This window comes from Phoxinus phoxinus (genome assembly GCF_949152265.1).
Source record: "Phoxinus phoxinus genome assembly, chromosome: 1".
Lineage (NCBI taxonomy): Eukaryota > Metazoa > Chordata > Actinopteri > Cypriniformes > Leuciscidae > Phoxinus > Phoxinus phoxinus.
Window position 1 is genome coordinate 12379065 of NC_136876.1, and position 13655 is coordinate 12392719.

At 37.5% G+C, this 13655-nt stretch overlaps 1 protein-coding gene across 6 annotated transcripts in view; it reads left to right on the forward strand.

The window, feature by feature from the left end:
- Window positions 1-13655, forward strand: part of fbf1 (Fas binding factor 1) — a 25202-nt gene continuing 11547 nt past the window's right edge. The window contains exons 1-20 of one of the 6 annotated variants that reach the window (XM_079617463.1): window positions 1-467; window positions 1105-1132; window positions 1213-1339; window positions 1502-1562; window positions 5443-5493; window positions 5577-5685; window positions 5761-5832; window positions 5933-5983; window positions 6056-6281; window positions 7318-7448; window positions 7697-7793; window positions 8977-9360; window positions 9431-9493; window positions 9566-9624; window positions 9954-10045; window positions 10155-10286; window positions 10593-10693; window positions 11015-11221; window positions 11830-11937; window positions 12025-12164. In XM_079617463.1, coding sequence (XP_079473589.1) covers window positions 465-467; window positions 1105-1132; window positions 1213-1339; window positions 1502-1562; window positions 5443-5493; window positions 5577-5685; window positions 5761-5832; window positions 5933-5983; window positions 6056-6281; window positions 7318-7448; window positions 7697-7793; window positions 8977-9360; window positions 9431-9493; window positions 9566-9624; window positions 9954-10045; window positions 10155-10286; window positions 10593-10693; window positions 11015-11221; window positions 11830-11937; window positions 12025-12164 — 2242 coding nt within the window. In that variant the 5' untranslated portion in view covers window positions 1-464. Of the gene's footprint in view, window positions 468-1104; window positions 1133-1212; window positions 1340-1501; window positions 1563-5442; window positions 5494-5576; window positions 5686-5760; window positions 5833-5932; window positions 5984-6055; window positions 6282-7317; window positions 7449-7696; window positions 7794-8976; window positions 9361-9426; window positions 9494-9562; window positions 9625-9953; window positions 10046-10154; window positions 10287-10592; window positions 10694-11014; window positions 11222-11829; window positions 11938-12024; window positions 12165-13655 lie in introns of all 6 variants that reach the window. The other 5 variants (XM_079617462.1, XM_079617460.1, XM_079617461.1 and 2 more) reach the window with 5 other exon arrangements.

The following is a 13655-nucleotide window of genomic DNA, read 5'->3' on the forward strand; positions in this document are numbered from 1 at the left end:
ATTGTAAACAGGAAGTCCGTCACGGAATTTCAAACCCGTAGAGCTCACACGGAATGATCAGTGTTTCCAGAATTACACAAATAATAGTGTTTTATTCATAAATCTTTCTCTAGAATTAAAGTGCGGCTTTATGTGTCGGTTCTGGTCGGATATATTCACGATCTTTGACTCTGAGGAACTGATTCATCAACACTAAAGCTCGTTTCGTCCAGAACACAGACAGGATTTAATTTTTACACTTTGATCCTCAGATCTGGATCCTAATCATCCAGACAGAACCAGAACCAGCGACGGAAGCGGGTCTCCATCGGCTCCAGGGCAGGATTTGAAGTTTGATCGACGATCAGCTGATCTGGGTCTCAGCGCTCGTGCTTTTGTTGAGGTTGCGGTCCCGTTTCTATTGGTAACGGGCACGCGCACAGATTTCACCATAAACACTCCGTTTCTCCTTCTGGGAATCAGATATGGTAAACATCAGCTCTCTTACGTATATAAAACACAATATACACGTAAAACGAAAAAGTAATAAATACAATATAATACTACAGCACTGTACAACTAAACAAACACGTGGCGACGGTGGTTACAGATCTAGGCTCGTAACAGAGATTAAAGGGTCGATCGGTAACACTATTTCACTGTTACACAAGTTACATGTTGTTATTATAGTAATTACAATAATAAATTATCATATTTGTAATGAATTACATGGAACTAAACCTAATCCCCTATAGTAAGTACGTGTAGTTAATTATTATTACTCAGTATTTAAATGTATAATTACACTGTAACAAATAAAGCTTAACCATTTAATCCACATAGGGTTTAATCTGTTAATTACTAAATCTGTAATAAATAAATAAGTGTTAATTTATTAACAGTATATATGTAATTATGTTGGACATCTTATAATTAAACGTTGTTTCTATTTAATGCTATGCTATTTAAATATACAGTGTATGTAATATATAGTGTATTGTAAATCATTGTTCTAAAACAATTTATACAATCCTGGGTCATGTGATATTCTGAGATTTAATACAGCACAATAATAAAATGATAGTAATGTAGTATAACATGTATCTCATCTTCATCTTTTTTCAGACTTCAAAGCAGAAGAAGGGTCTGAGAGGTGAGTTCGGTTCAGCCGGTGTGTGTGTGTGTTTCTCTCTTCTGTTTGATTGTTGTGTGAGCTGTGGTGTTTCCTCTCAGGCTCTATAGATGACGTGTTAGGAGATCTGCTGGGCGGTGATGATGATGAAGGTCCGGTGAAGGTGCGATCGCCAGCGCTCGTGTCCAGCAGACCCTCGGCCGTCCTCACGTCACGCAGCGGGAAGAGGTGTGTGTGTGTGTGTGTGATGATCATTGAGCTTCATCTGAGCTGCTATAGTGCACCACAGAGCATCTAGTATGAGTCTCAACAGTGTGAGAGATGACCTGAGACACAGAGAGAGTCCGTCACCTGTGTAACGGCACGTAAAGCTGCTGTGTTTGTGTTCAGGTCGCTGCTGGACGATGATTTCTTCAGTAAACTGGCAGAAGAGGCTGAGAAAGACGAGGAGGTGAGACACGAGCTGCGGATCAAACACCTTTACACACTCGTCATATTGATAAAGCACTTCAAAAACTACAGAGTAAACTTAAATGCTGTACAATTAAAAGAAAGAAAATTTAGGTAACGCTTTATTTTACAGTGTCCTTGTTACACGTTACATGTGGTTACTGTAGTAATAACTATAAATTAAGCATAATTACATGCAACTAACCCTAAAACAAACCTAAACTTAACTCTATAGTAAGTGCATGTAGTTAATTAATATTGCTAAGTACTTAAATGTGTAATTTCAATGTCATTATAATAAAGTAACCCAAAATTATTAGTGTAAAATTTACTATTAGACGTATTAAAGGGCACCTATTATGACATTTAAAATGTTCCTAATGTTGTTGTGGGAGTCCCCAACAACAGTTTTACATGCATGCAATGACAAAAAACACTTTTGTTTTCGTATAATATGCATTTATTTTTACCTGATTTGCTCACCGACTCCCAAATGATTCGTTCAACGACTCGTTTTTCAAACCCCTCCTTTGCGCGACGCTAATCTGCGTTGATTGGTCAGATGACCCAGCAGTGTTTACAGAGATAATACTTATTTTTAACACGGAGTACAATGATGCTTTTATCAATTAAATTGTATTATAATAATGATTATAGTCCACTGCTTTATAGTTTGTAGTAAAAAACGAAAAATAAGATAAAGAATTTAATGTTATGTTAGCGAGCATAGCCCAGAGTTCATATTGTAAAAGCACAATCAGTCTTTGTTTGCGTTAGCCCGATGCATAAACATAACGTTTTTACAAAAAAAAAAATGCAGTTACGTTACTACGAGGTATTACTCTATTCTTTAGACAACTCCGAAAACAACGACAAACACTTCACATATCTCAATACAATTGTCATTGAAGACCTAGAAGCTAAACGGTGCTTACACAACAAACAAAATAATTATTAAGCATGCTACATAAAACATAAAAGCAACAATTATTAATAACACTTACAGGTTGTGATACGGAGGAGGAAGCTGATGCAAATACACTTGGAACTGAACCTTCCTTCAATATCAGCCGGCTCGCGAATCCAAGTTTGAGTGCATTTAAAAAGCAATCATCTTCAAAATGACGCGAACAAAGCACAAGGCTCGGACTATACACTGTAAAAAATAAAACATAGATTTCATTTAAATTTAATTAATTAAAATGAGGCAACAGATTACAAGCAATATTATTAATTAAATTTTACAAATTAGAATTGAGTAATAATTAATCAAATTAATTCCTTAAATGTTAACCATTTAAAATGAGTAAAATTTACAAAATATATGTTATTGCCAACATTGAAGACACCTGATGTTAACAAGCAGAATCACGGAAGGAGAAAACCATAATTAAAGTCACCATTATGGAGATGAGTGTGTGTTTTAGTTGGGCTCTTGACCCTTAAAATAATAACTTTAAGTTTTGTGTGGCTGCTGTACATGAGTTATAACAGCCAGATGAACAAAAAGAAATGTTGATCTGATGGTGTTGGTTGTGTTTCATAATTTCTCAATCATTTGACTTGAATCACTGATCTCATGTAGAGTCCAATTTATGAGTTAAATTTATTTTATTAATTCTAGCTGCATAATATTATTATCCTTTTCAATGGAATCCAAATGATCAAATTAATAATAATAAAAAATATATCTGTTTTTTTTTTAGGCGCACACAGACATCAAGATTTAGCGTATGAATCTCAGCAATGGTGACAACCTCTGAGCTCATTATTTATTCATGCAGCAATACATGATGGGAGCCATGAATGAGTTGTGATTGGTACAAACCAGAATGCACTGCAACATGCTTTATAAATGTCACCATTGTTGAGATTCACAGGCTGATTCATGATGTCTGTTTGTTTGTTTTTTGTACAAGAGAAACTTTTTAGAAATTATTTGAATTACATTGTAAAAGATAAAAATATTATGGTGTACAAGGCCAGTACTTCTATAGTTAATAAAGTTAACTTAGGTCACAAATTGTACTCCATTCGAGTTCAGTGATTCAGGTCAAATGATTGTGAAATAATGATTATGTTAAAACACAACCAACATCATCAGATCACCGTTTGTTCATCTGGCTGTTATAACTCACGTACAGCAGCCAAACAAAAACTTAAAGTTAATAATTTAAGGGTGAAGAGCCCAACTAAAACACACACTCATCTCCATAATGGTGACTTTAATTATGGTTTTCTCCTTCAGTGATTCTGCTTGTTAACATCAGGTGTCTTCAATGTTGGCAATAACATACATTTTGTAAATTTTACTCATTTTAAATGGTTAACATTTAAGGAATTAATTTGATTAATTATTACTCAATTCTAATTTGTAAAATTTAATTAATAATATTGCTTGTAATCTGTTGCCTCATTTTAATTAATTAAATTTAAATTAAATCTATGTTTTATTTTTTACAGTGTAACATTTAAGGAATTAATTTGATTAATTATTACTCAATTCTAATTTGTAAAATTTAATTAATAATATTGCTTGTAATCTGTTGCCTCATTTTTATTAATTAAATATAAATAACATCTATGTTTTATTTTTTACAGTGTAACATTTAAGGAATTAATTTAATTAATTATTACTCAATTCTAATTTGTAAAATTTAATTAATAATATTGCTTGTAATCTGTTGCCTCATTTTAATTAATTAAATATAAATGAAATCTATGTTTTATTTTTTACAGTGTACTTCTGTGGTATAGTGAATTGTAGCCACTTAGTCTTCAAATGCTCCTCCTCGGGCAGATGAAAAAAGTTTGCTTTTGAGCCGCACTTCAGAACACAGCGTCTCGTCGCCATGACGCTTTCCCTGCTGGCCTTGGAGCACAATAAGTGGGCGTATCGTATTCAAATAACTTGACAAGTTGACGTCATCTAGTCAGAGAAAAAGCTTCGGTCTTCTAACGATTCATAAAAATGACTCAGAGTCGACTCTCACTTTTGAAAGACAATAACTTTATATACGGTGCACTTTCATATTTCAAACTTTGCAGGATGTTTTTGTTCACTTAGATCTATGTTACACACTACATGAAAGGTACATTTCAAAATTCCATAATAGGTGCCCTTTAAACTAATAAATGCATTATGAATGAATAATACAGACAGCTCATTTCTAGATAGATCGATCAGATGAAAGTCTAGATTAACTTACTCAGTGTTCTTGTAGCATCATTGATATATTATTATTGTGTTTAATACAATGTTGGATTAGTTTTTGTTTGTGTATTTTCTATTTTCATTTTGTTGTGCGTATTTTTTTGTCATTTTTATTAGATTTGTTTTTTAATACGTGTGGTGTTGGGGAAAGTTACTTTTAAAAGTAATGCATTACAACATTGCGTTACTACCTTTAAAAAAGTAACTAATACATTTTTATGGAAAGTAATGCATAACTTTTTTTATTAATTTTTATTTCAGTTTTGGTTACTTTAGTACTTCGAGTTAAACTAAACGAAAATGTGAAATGCTGCCTTGGAAAGTAAAATAAAATAAGCTTGGTCAAATATTTCAGTTAATGCAAAGAACATGTTTTTTATGGTTTCAATACTAAATTTAAACTTTTATCGAAAGTTAAAGTATTTTCCATTTTCATTTGAAAGTTTTAGTGATTTTGTTTTGGTCATTTTATTGCATTCATCTGTTTTTTTTATATGTATATATAATTTGATGTATTTTTTTAATTTCAGTTTTAGTTTTTGTAGTACAGCTGTGGTTGCCAGTATTTAAAAAATATGGTGGCAACCTTTTATGTTTTACTGGACTTAAAGTTACGAGCAAAAAATAAACACAATGTAAAAAAAATGTGTGTGTGTGTGTGTCTCAGGTCTCTGATGTTTCTGAGGCCGATCCTGCCGCTCTGCTGGACGGCATGAAGGTAAACCAAGCTGCTTTCTGATTGGCCGAAATATGAGCTGTGACGTCATCAAACGTGTGAACTCCGGGTTTTGTTCACTCCAGGACATAGACGACATGGACGCGGATCTGTTCAGCTCGAAGAAGAAGCCGAGCTCAGCTCCGGTCCAGAGGAAAGAATTTATTAAAGGAGGAGACAAGAGCAAAACCACAGGTGCGTTTCCTCACGGTGAGATTTGAACACGTGATGCGACTGATTGTTTTTAAATCGCTTCATGTGTTTTTACAGAAGAAGCGGTGAAAAAGCCCAGCTCGGCTCCGGCCTCCACAGCGAGAGCTTACAAGAAGTTCAGCTTTCTGGGTAAGAGCAGAAGCCACGGCTGCCTGACAGCGTTTACAGGCTTCATGAGGGTTTTGATTTTCTCCATTTGCTCCATTTTCCTGCTGCACATGTGGGTCAGATGATGAAGGTGGGGGTGTTGATCCTCCTCTTCCTCCTCCTGATGATGAAGGTATCCCAACAGCGCTTTTACACGAAGCTCTGTGAGATGAACCACTGAGAACCCGTTCTTCACGTTTCACAGGTGACATGGACAGTTCGCTGGATGATTTATTGGACGATCTGGAGCACAAGCCGAAGACGATGAAGAAAAGCGAGCCGCCGCGCTCTTCCTCACCCGTCGTTGCTCAGAAAACAGAGAGGAAGAGGGACGATCTGACGTTTGGCGATGAAGACGATCTGATGGACGCTCTGGGCTTCGGAGAACCACACAAGTCAAGTGGAAACGGGCCGACAGTGAAAAAAGAGAGGTAGAGTGTGTCCTGTTGAATCCTGGGAGTTTTTCCTCACTTTGGATGAAATCTCTAAAAAGTGCTGCTTTCCTCATCAAAATAATACAATTCAAGACACTGGGGACAATCATAAACAACAACCCTGTTAGTATAGATTGAGCAAATAATAATAACAAATCATTCAAAATCATTAACAATCATTAATATTAAATACATTTTTATTATATATAATCCAAGCAAACAGAAAATATTTTGAGGTTCGTTCAATAATGAGTGTTGCTTTTTCCATTTTTGTTTGTACATTTCTAAATGTTTGGATTATATATAACAGAAAAGTATTTAATACTTATATTAATACAACAACTACTACTAATATGAATAATATTATTATCACTATTAAGTACTTCTGTTATATATAATCCAAATAATCAGAAAATCAAACATTATTATTATTATTAACATTATATCATTATTTATTTATTTATTTTGGGGGTCATTCAAGAACCAGAACCGCATTCTATAATCAGTGGCGCTTTTTCCATTGTAATTTTATTTTATTTATATTACATTATTTTAATTTATTTTATTTTAGTCTCTTTCAATAGCCAGTGCTGCTTTTTCCATTGCCTAAGTACATTTTATTTTATTTTCATTCTATAACCAGTGACACTTTTTCCATTGCTTAAGCAATTTTAACTATTTTATTAAATTGTTTTATTTTTATAAAAAAAGAAAATAATTATATATATATATATATATATATATATATATATATATATATATTCACTTTGTAGGCAGTCAGTCAGTTTGAGTGCAAAACCATTAAAAATATTAATTTATCTTGAGATGGCATAATTAAATTTATTAACATTTAAAGACAATGTTTGTCTTATATAATCTTACAAAAAACATAGTTAAGAAATAGAAAAGGCATGAACCTGAAATGGTTTCTTGTTTAGATTAAGGTATACACTGCTCCTACTTCTCTGCTGTTTGTGACTGTGTGAACTGAGAAGCGAGCGTCTGATGTCAGTGTGTCTGTCCTCCTCACCAGTGATCCTCCTCTGAGAGCTCGCACCAAACTGGACGAGATCTTGGGCCGAGGGACGTCTCCTCGTCTGCTGGAGAGACCCGTGACGGGGGAGAAGACGGAGAAACCAGCGGAGAAGAGCTCGACGGGAAGAGGTCAGGATCTCAGATTACTGGAAAGGCCACAGATCTCTCCAGAGACGGTTAATGTCTCCAGACACACAATTGCACTGAAGTTATAGATCATATCAAGCAATTCCCATTGAATGCATGAACTCATGGATTGTGTACATGAATGCGAAACAAGTCACTTCGCATCAAAGCATCTGCCAAATGCATGAATGTGATCAATAAATGGTTGAAATGAATAAAGGAGCACTGACCGCTGGTCCTGCTGTCTGCAGCGCCTCTGATGGACGAGGAGGACTTCACGTTCGGCTCGTATCAGCCCACGATGGGTCCCACTCCAGAGGGACGGCAGTCCCGGAGACAGTCTGTCAGGTGAGGCGACACAGAGACGTTAAACTGCACAATGTGTTGCTCTTTGTCTCGTTTTCTTATTAAATCAAGATAAGTAGTCTTATTTTCTGAGAAACTGATAAAATGAAGGTAGTTTATGCTTAATAGGAAGTCAGAAAAATAATCTTGTCTTCCCTTTGAATTATTTTTCTGATCCCATTGGCAAGGGGGGGTGTTGCTTACACCAGCCGATACAGTCAAACCAAAAATTACCCATACACCAGATATAATTTTTAAAGCTACACTGTGTAGGAATTACTCCCATCTAGCTGTGAAATTGTATATGGCTACCAACTGAATATTACTTTCTAGCCCCTCCCATTCCGAGTGCGCTTTAACTCCTACGGTGGCCGTATTATCTCAAATCTGCCGGCAGTCGCGTGTAATCTCCCGCTCGCATTCGTCACGGCGCCACTGAGTGTAAAAACGCGAAAGGCGAAGCTTGAATTTCCAGGTATGTCCCTCTTTGGCTAATGTATTTTCAAGATGGAGGCGCAACATGGCTTCCGCCATTCAAGCAGCTCACCGTATGTATTATAAACGGCAGATTCTACGCTTACGAGAATACTTGATTAGTTGGTGGAAGTAATTATACATTAATGAGCACATATCATTTTGAAAGAACAAAGTGGTTTTTACTAAGAATCAACTTAAAAAATGACACGGTGTAGCTTTAAATATTTTTTTTACTAGTGGGTGCAGGACACTATAATTTATTTATGTAAGTCAGGATAGCAAAATAAAGTAAACTATGACATATTATATCCAGAAATTCTTCATACAGTGACTACCTGTCAAATTTATAGACATTTGGGACCAAAAATAATTCAGACACTTTGACCTGACCATGTTTAAGTGTTTTTTCTTTAATTGCTAATGTGACCTTTTTACAGCACAGACTGAACTAAATTCAGCATTGCTTGGTGATTGGTTGAGCTAAATGTGTATTGTATAATTGTGTAGTTAAATTCAACATCTGACAGATATTCAACATAATTCATCAGTGAGACGGTCTAACAGAAGGACGGACAAAACCAGTGAAAAATCAATTGATTGAATAACTTTTTTTCATATTTTGACTGTATGTTGGTTTATCACTGTATTGATTCATTTTATTTGCATGAACCAGTTTCATTAAAGCTAAAAAGCATGTGTTTGTTGTCAGATTCTCGACTGAAGACGTGAGCGCTCACTCGCCCGAACACAAACCCAAACCCTCGGCGCGCGCCGCCCGGCCCAGGTCAGACTGGCTCGGCCTGAAGCGGGATGAGGAAGAGGAACAGATGAAGGAGGAACCCAGACAACCTGTTCCAGAGAGCCTGAAGACTCCTGCGTCTCCATCATTACCGGCTCGAGAAGAGACGCCCGCAGACCCAGCGCCCGCGCCCGCGCCCTCAGCTCCTAAAACCACCTCGAGAGACGAGGACCAGGACTGGCTCTCCGGAGCGCTGAGCCGCAGGAAAACACAGCCCGTCAGCCAATCAGAGGAGAGAGAGAGGAAACAGGAAGTAGCGTCGGGTCCGGTTGAGGAAGTGGACGTGGCTCTCAGGTGAGGGTTTGTGTGTGAATGAACTGGATCAAGATGCAAAGGTTTGCTGTAATGTGTGATGTGTTTGCAGCTCTAAATCAAACGCCTCACGAAGACGAGCGGACGAGCCTCCCGTCCCAAACACAGAGCACAGGTACAGTCCACACTAACACTGCTGCGGTCATGTGATTCATGCGGCACTAAGTGTGTGTGTGTTTTCCAGCAGAGAGTCCACTGGCATCTCTATCCAACACAACACAAGCACAGAAACGCAACAGAAACCTGGTACAGTCAAACATTGCTCTCACTCAGATATTATTATTAAACTCTTATGAATTGTACAGGACAGTCATGGAGAACTTTGAGATTGCCATGTCTGTAAAAAGTCACTAAAGTTTTAGTAAATATAAATGTAAGTTAGCTTGAAATTGCTCTTTTTACTTCTAGAACATGATTATACAATAACATCTATTAAATTAGCAGTAATTAAAATGTTTTCACATTACATAAATGAGAATTTAGGGATCTTTTCTTAATTATCATGAAAATGCACGTTAATGTAGAATATCTTAGTGGTGCTAAAAAGTGTATGATGTGAATGTGTGTTGTTTCAGTGTTTGCAGCAGCGGAGGGCGCTGTACCTGTGACCCAAACACACACACCTCTGCCTGCAGACAACCTACAGCAGCTGCTCTTACAGCAACAGGTCAAACACACACACACACACACACACACACACACACACACACACACACTAAACACTCTCTGACGTGGATTCATATTCAGGAGACTAATGAAGGTGTGTGTGTGTGTAGTTGGCTCAGTCTCATCTGTGGGGTTTGAGCGGCTCTCTGGACGTGAACGCACACAGACACAGAACAGACACGGACCATCAGCACGCAGACGTGACGTCACTGCAGAAACGCATCATTCAGCTGGAGGCACAGGTACACACACACACACACATTAAAGCAAAAAAAAAACTAGCAGACACTTTACTCTGCATTACCAGGTCGGGTTAAATGAAAATTTTACTACTTAAATCACAAAAACTATTACAATTAAATTAACTGACATCAGAGAACATGTGATTTTGTTGTTAAATTATTAAAATCTCATGGAGGCTTCAAGTAAATATTTTAGTTTAAAGGGGTTCAGCTGAAGGATGTTTATGGTTCAAGCAAAATAAGGTGAAACTAATGCGTTAATACAGAATGCAACTGCTGAGCCTTCGTGTGTGTGTGTGTGTTCAGGTGAGGAGCTCACAGCTGGAGAGAGATCAGAATCAGATGCTGTTAGAGAGTGTTCAGCAGAGACACAAACAAGACACTGAGATCATGGAGAACATGCACAGGTAACACACACTCACTCACAGACAGACACACACACAAACACACACACACACGCACGTACGTCCGCACGCACACACACACACACAGATCATGGAGAACATCTCTGTCTTTCTCACTCACTCTCACACTCACACAGTCACACACTCTCACTCACTCAAACTCACACACACTCACTCTCACACTTACTGTATACACTACTCTCACACACACTCTCTCTCTCTTTCTCTCACTCACTCTCACACTTACTATATACACTCTCACACACACTCACACTGTGTTAAAAGAGTGTGGCGGTTCTTTACACGCCTGTGTTCTGGCCTCAGAGCGCGTGTGAAGCTGCTGGAGGAATCGTCTGCTCAGCGAGAGTTGCGCTCGCGTCAGGAGAACGAGGATCTGGCGGAGAGACTGGCGGCCGTCGCACGTGTGGCGGAGCAGGAGCGAGTCGAGATTCAGAACCAGCACCAGCGCAGACTCACACAGAGCCAACAGGACCGAGACCGAGAGGTGGAGAGACTCCGAGACCTGCAGAGGTGACGCACATACACACACACACACACACACACACACACACACACTCTCTCTCACACTGAGTCAACGGGACCGAGACCGAGAGGTGGAGAGACTCCGAGACCTGCAGAGGTGACACACACACTCACACACACACACACTCTCTCACACTGAGTCAACGGGACCGAGACCGAGAGGTGGAGAGACTCCGAGACCTGCAGAGGTGACGCACATACACACACACACACGCACATACACACACACACAGACACACACACACAGTCAGCAGGACCGAGACAGAGAGAAAACACATTCTATATGATTTATAAGCTGTTTTGTCACAGGGATTGCCAATTTTACGTTTATTTGTCAATAATTTAACAAAATATTCATAATGTCGGTTCTCTGATGTCAGTTAATGGTCACATGACATGCAGATAAACATAAAATATCATCTTTTCTTTTTCTTTTCATCTTTCTTTTACTTTGAATGTTTTTAATTACTGTATTAATTTTGATCTAATTATTAGCTTTTCATCAAATAAAAGAATAACTTTTTCTCAAACGTTTAAGTCCTTGATGATGGTAACAGAAATAAAACGAGCTGGTTTGTTCGACGTGTGTGTGACAGGAAGTCCATCCTGGAGATGAAGAGAGATCACGAAGAGCAGATCCAGCACCTGAAGAAGCTGAAGGACGAGGAGATCGACGCCGTGACCAGCGCCACGTCCCAGACCAGGTGAAGCCCGCCGGCGATCACACACACTCACAGAGCAGACTCTCGCCCGCCCGTCAGACGCCTCTCTTCATGTGTGTGTGTGTGCAGGTCCCTGACGGCCGTCATCGAGCAGATGGAGCTGTTCTCCCGCAGGCTGGGTGACCTGTCGTCTCGTGTGGAGAGTTCTCATGAGCACACGGCTCAGGGGCTCGAGCTCGGAGCCAGACAGAGAGACCAGCAGCTCAGAGGTGCATCTGTGCACACACACACACACACGCTACACATAACCTACAGCATAAACACAAACAACAAGCTTCCATAATCAAGGGATAGGAGGAGACACAATTATTTTATTAGAATACAAAAAATTTTAATTATGGAATTATGTGTCTAAAAATATATTAAATGCCAGATACAGTTTATTTTGTTTCCAATAATAACCAGAAACATTTGTGTTCTTCATAATGCTGGACTTTTAATTATAAACAAGCCCGAAACACACCGGGACTCTTATTTTGAAATGTCTGTTCTCATTCAAACATATGAAGGAGATAAAACATTCACTCTTTCAACCATCTACAACACATTTCAATCTAAACGCCATGAAGAAAACACTCATAATTCAATCAATAAGCAATCTATTAGCATTAAATCTGCAGTCTTCAGTGATTGTAAACTCCTATGAAGCCACACAACAGTGCCATGTGTTCACTTTGAATGCACACCGATCATATTTATTTAATGATAACATCGCCTTTTGAAATTCAATTATCATATTAAACCATATTGTGATTCCTGTTTTACACTCAAATTTAAGACCTCCTAATATGATCATTTACACTTTTGTTATACCATTAAGATATTTTTTTTACCCCTTATATTGCAGCCATTACCCACAGTCATTACATATTTAAAACAGTAATATCCTAAACCTACACTAATCTTGATGAACTATATATCATTTAAAAGCTTAGAATCTCTAGTTTACATATTTGGTGACTGATTTTCAAAATAGATTACAGAGGAGCCGTAATTTATCAATTTGCAACAATAAGATTTTCATACTCCTAAGGCGTGTTCAGACCTTTATTTTGAAATAGTGATGAACATGAAAAATCATGAAAGAATGGTAGAAACCTCAGTTTGTTTTCATGCCAAGAGTTCAAAAGATAGCATCCATTCAATTCTTTTAGAAAAAAAGGTCTGAAAATGTTTTAAATATAAAGAAAATAATTATAGATTCACCATTTGTGATGTGGCAGCGAGCTATAATGCACATACGTTATCTTTTTGTGTTTCTTAGAGGTTGAATTCATTTCAAAATCTGCCAAACTTCCAATACTACTTCTGAATAGGATGTCTACTTCATAAATTGTATGAAAATTGTAAAAAAAATAATGGTTCAGATCACTCACACAACATATGGAAATGGAGCGCCCTTATATGGGCAGTAATGTCAACTAGTGGAAAAGTTTGGTACTGCGCCCAAACAAAATCTCACTGAAAGCTTATTTTTTCAGATATCAACCTAAAATTTGAAACATGTTCATATTTTTGGCTTTGATTTTTTTTTCTCCATTTTTAGAGTCCTCCAGGTTTTGAAAATAAATATTTTATATAAAATATGAATAATTACATTTTTAACATTGTACATTTTCATAAACTCAAACTTCTATAACTTTTTTTCTGTTTAACTTTCTTAATTTATTTCACTTCAAATCTGCCAAATGTCTTCTTTA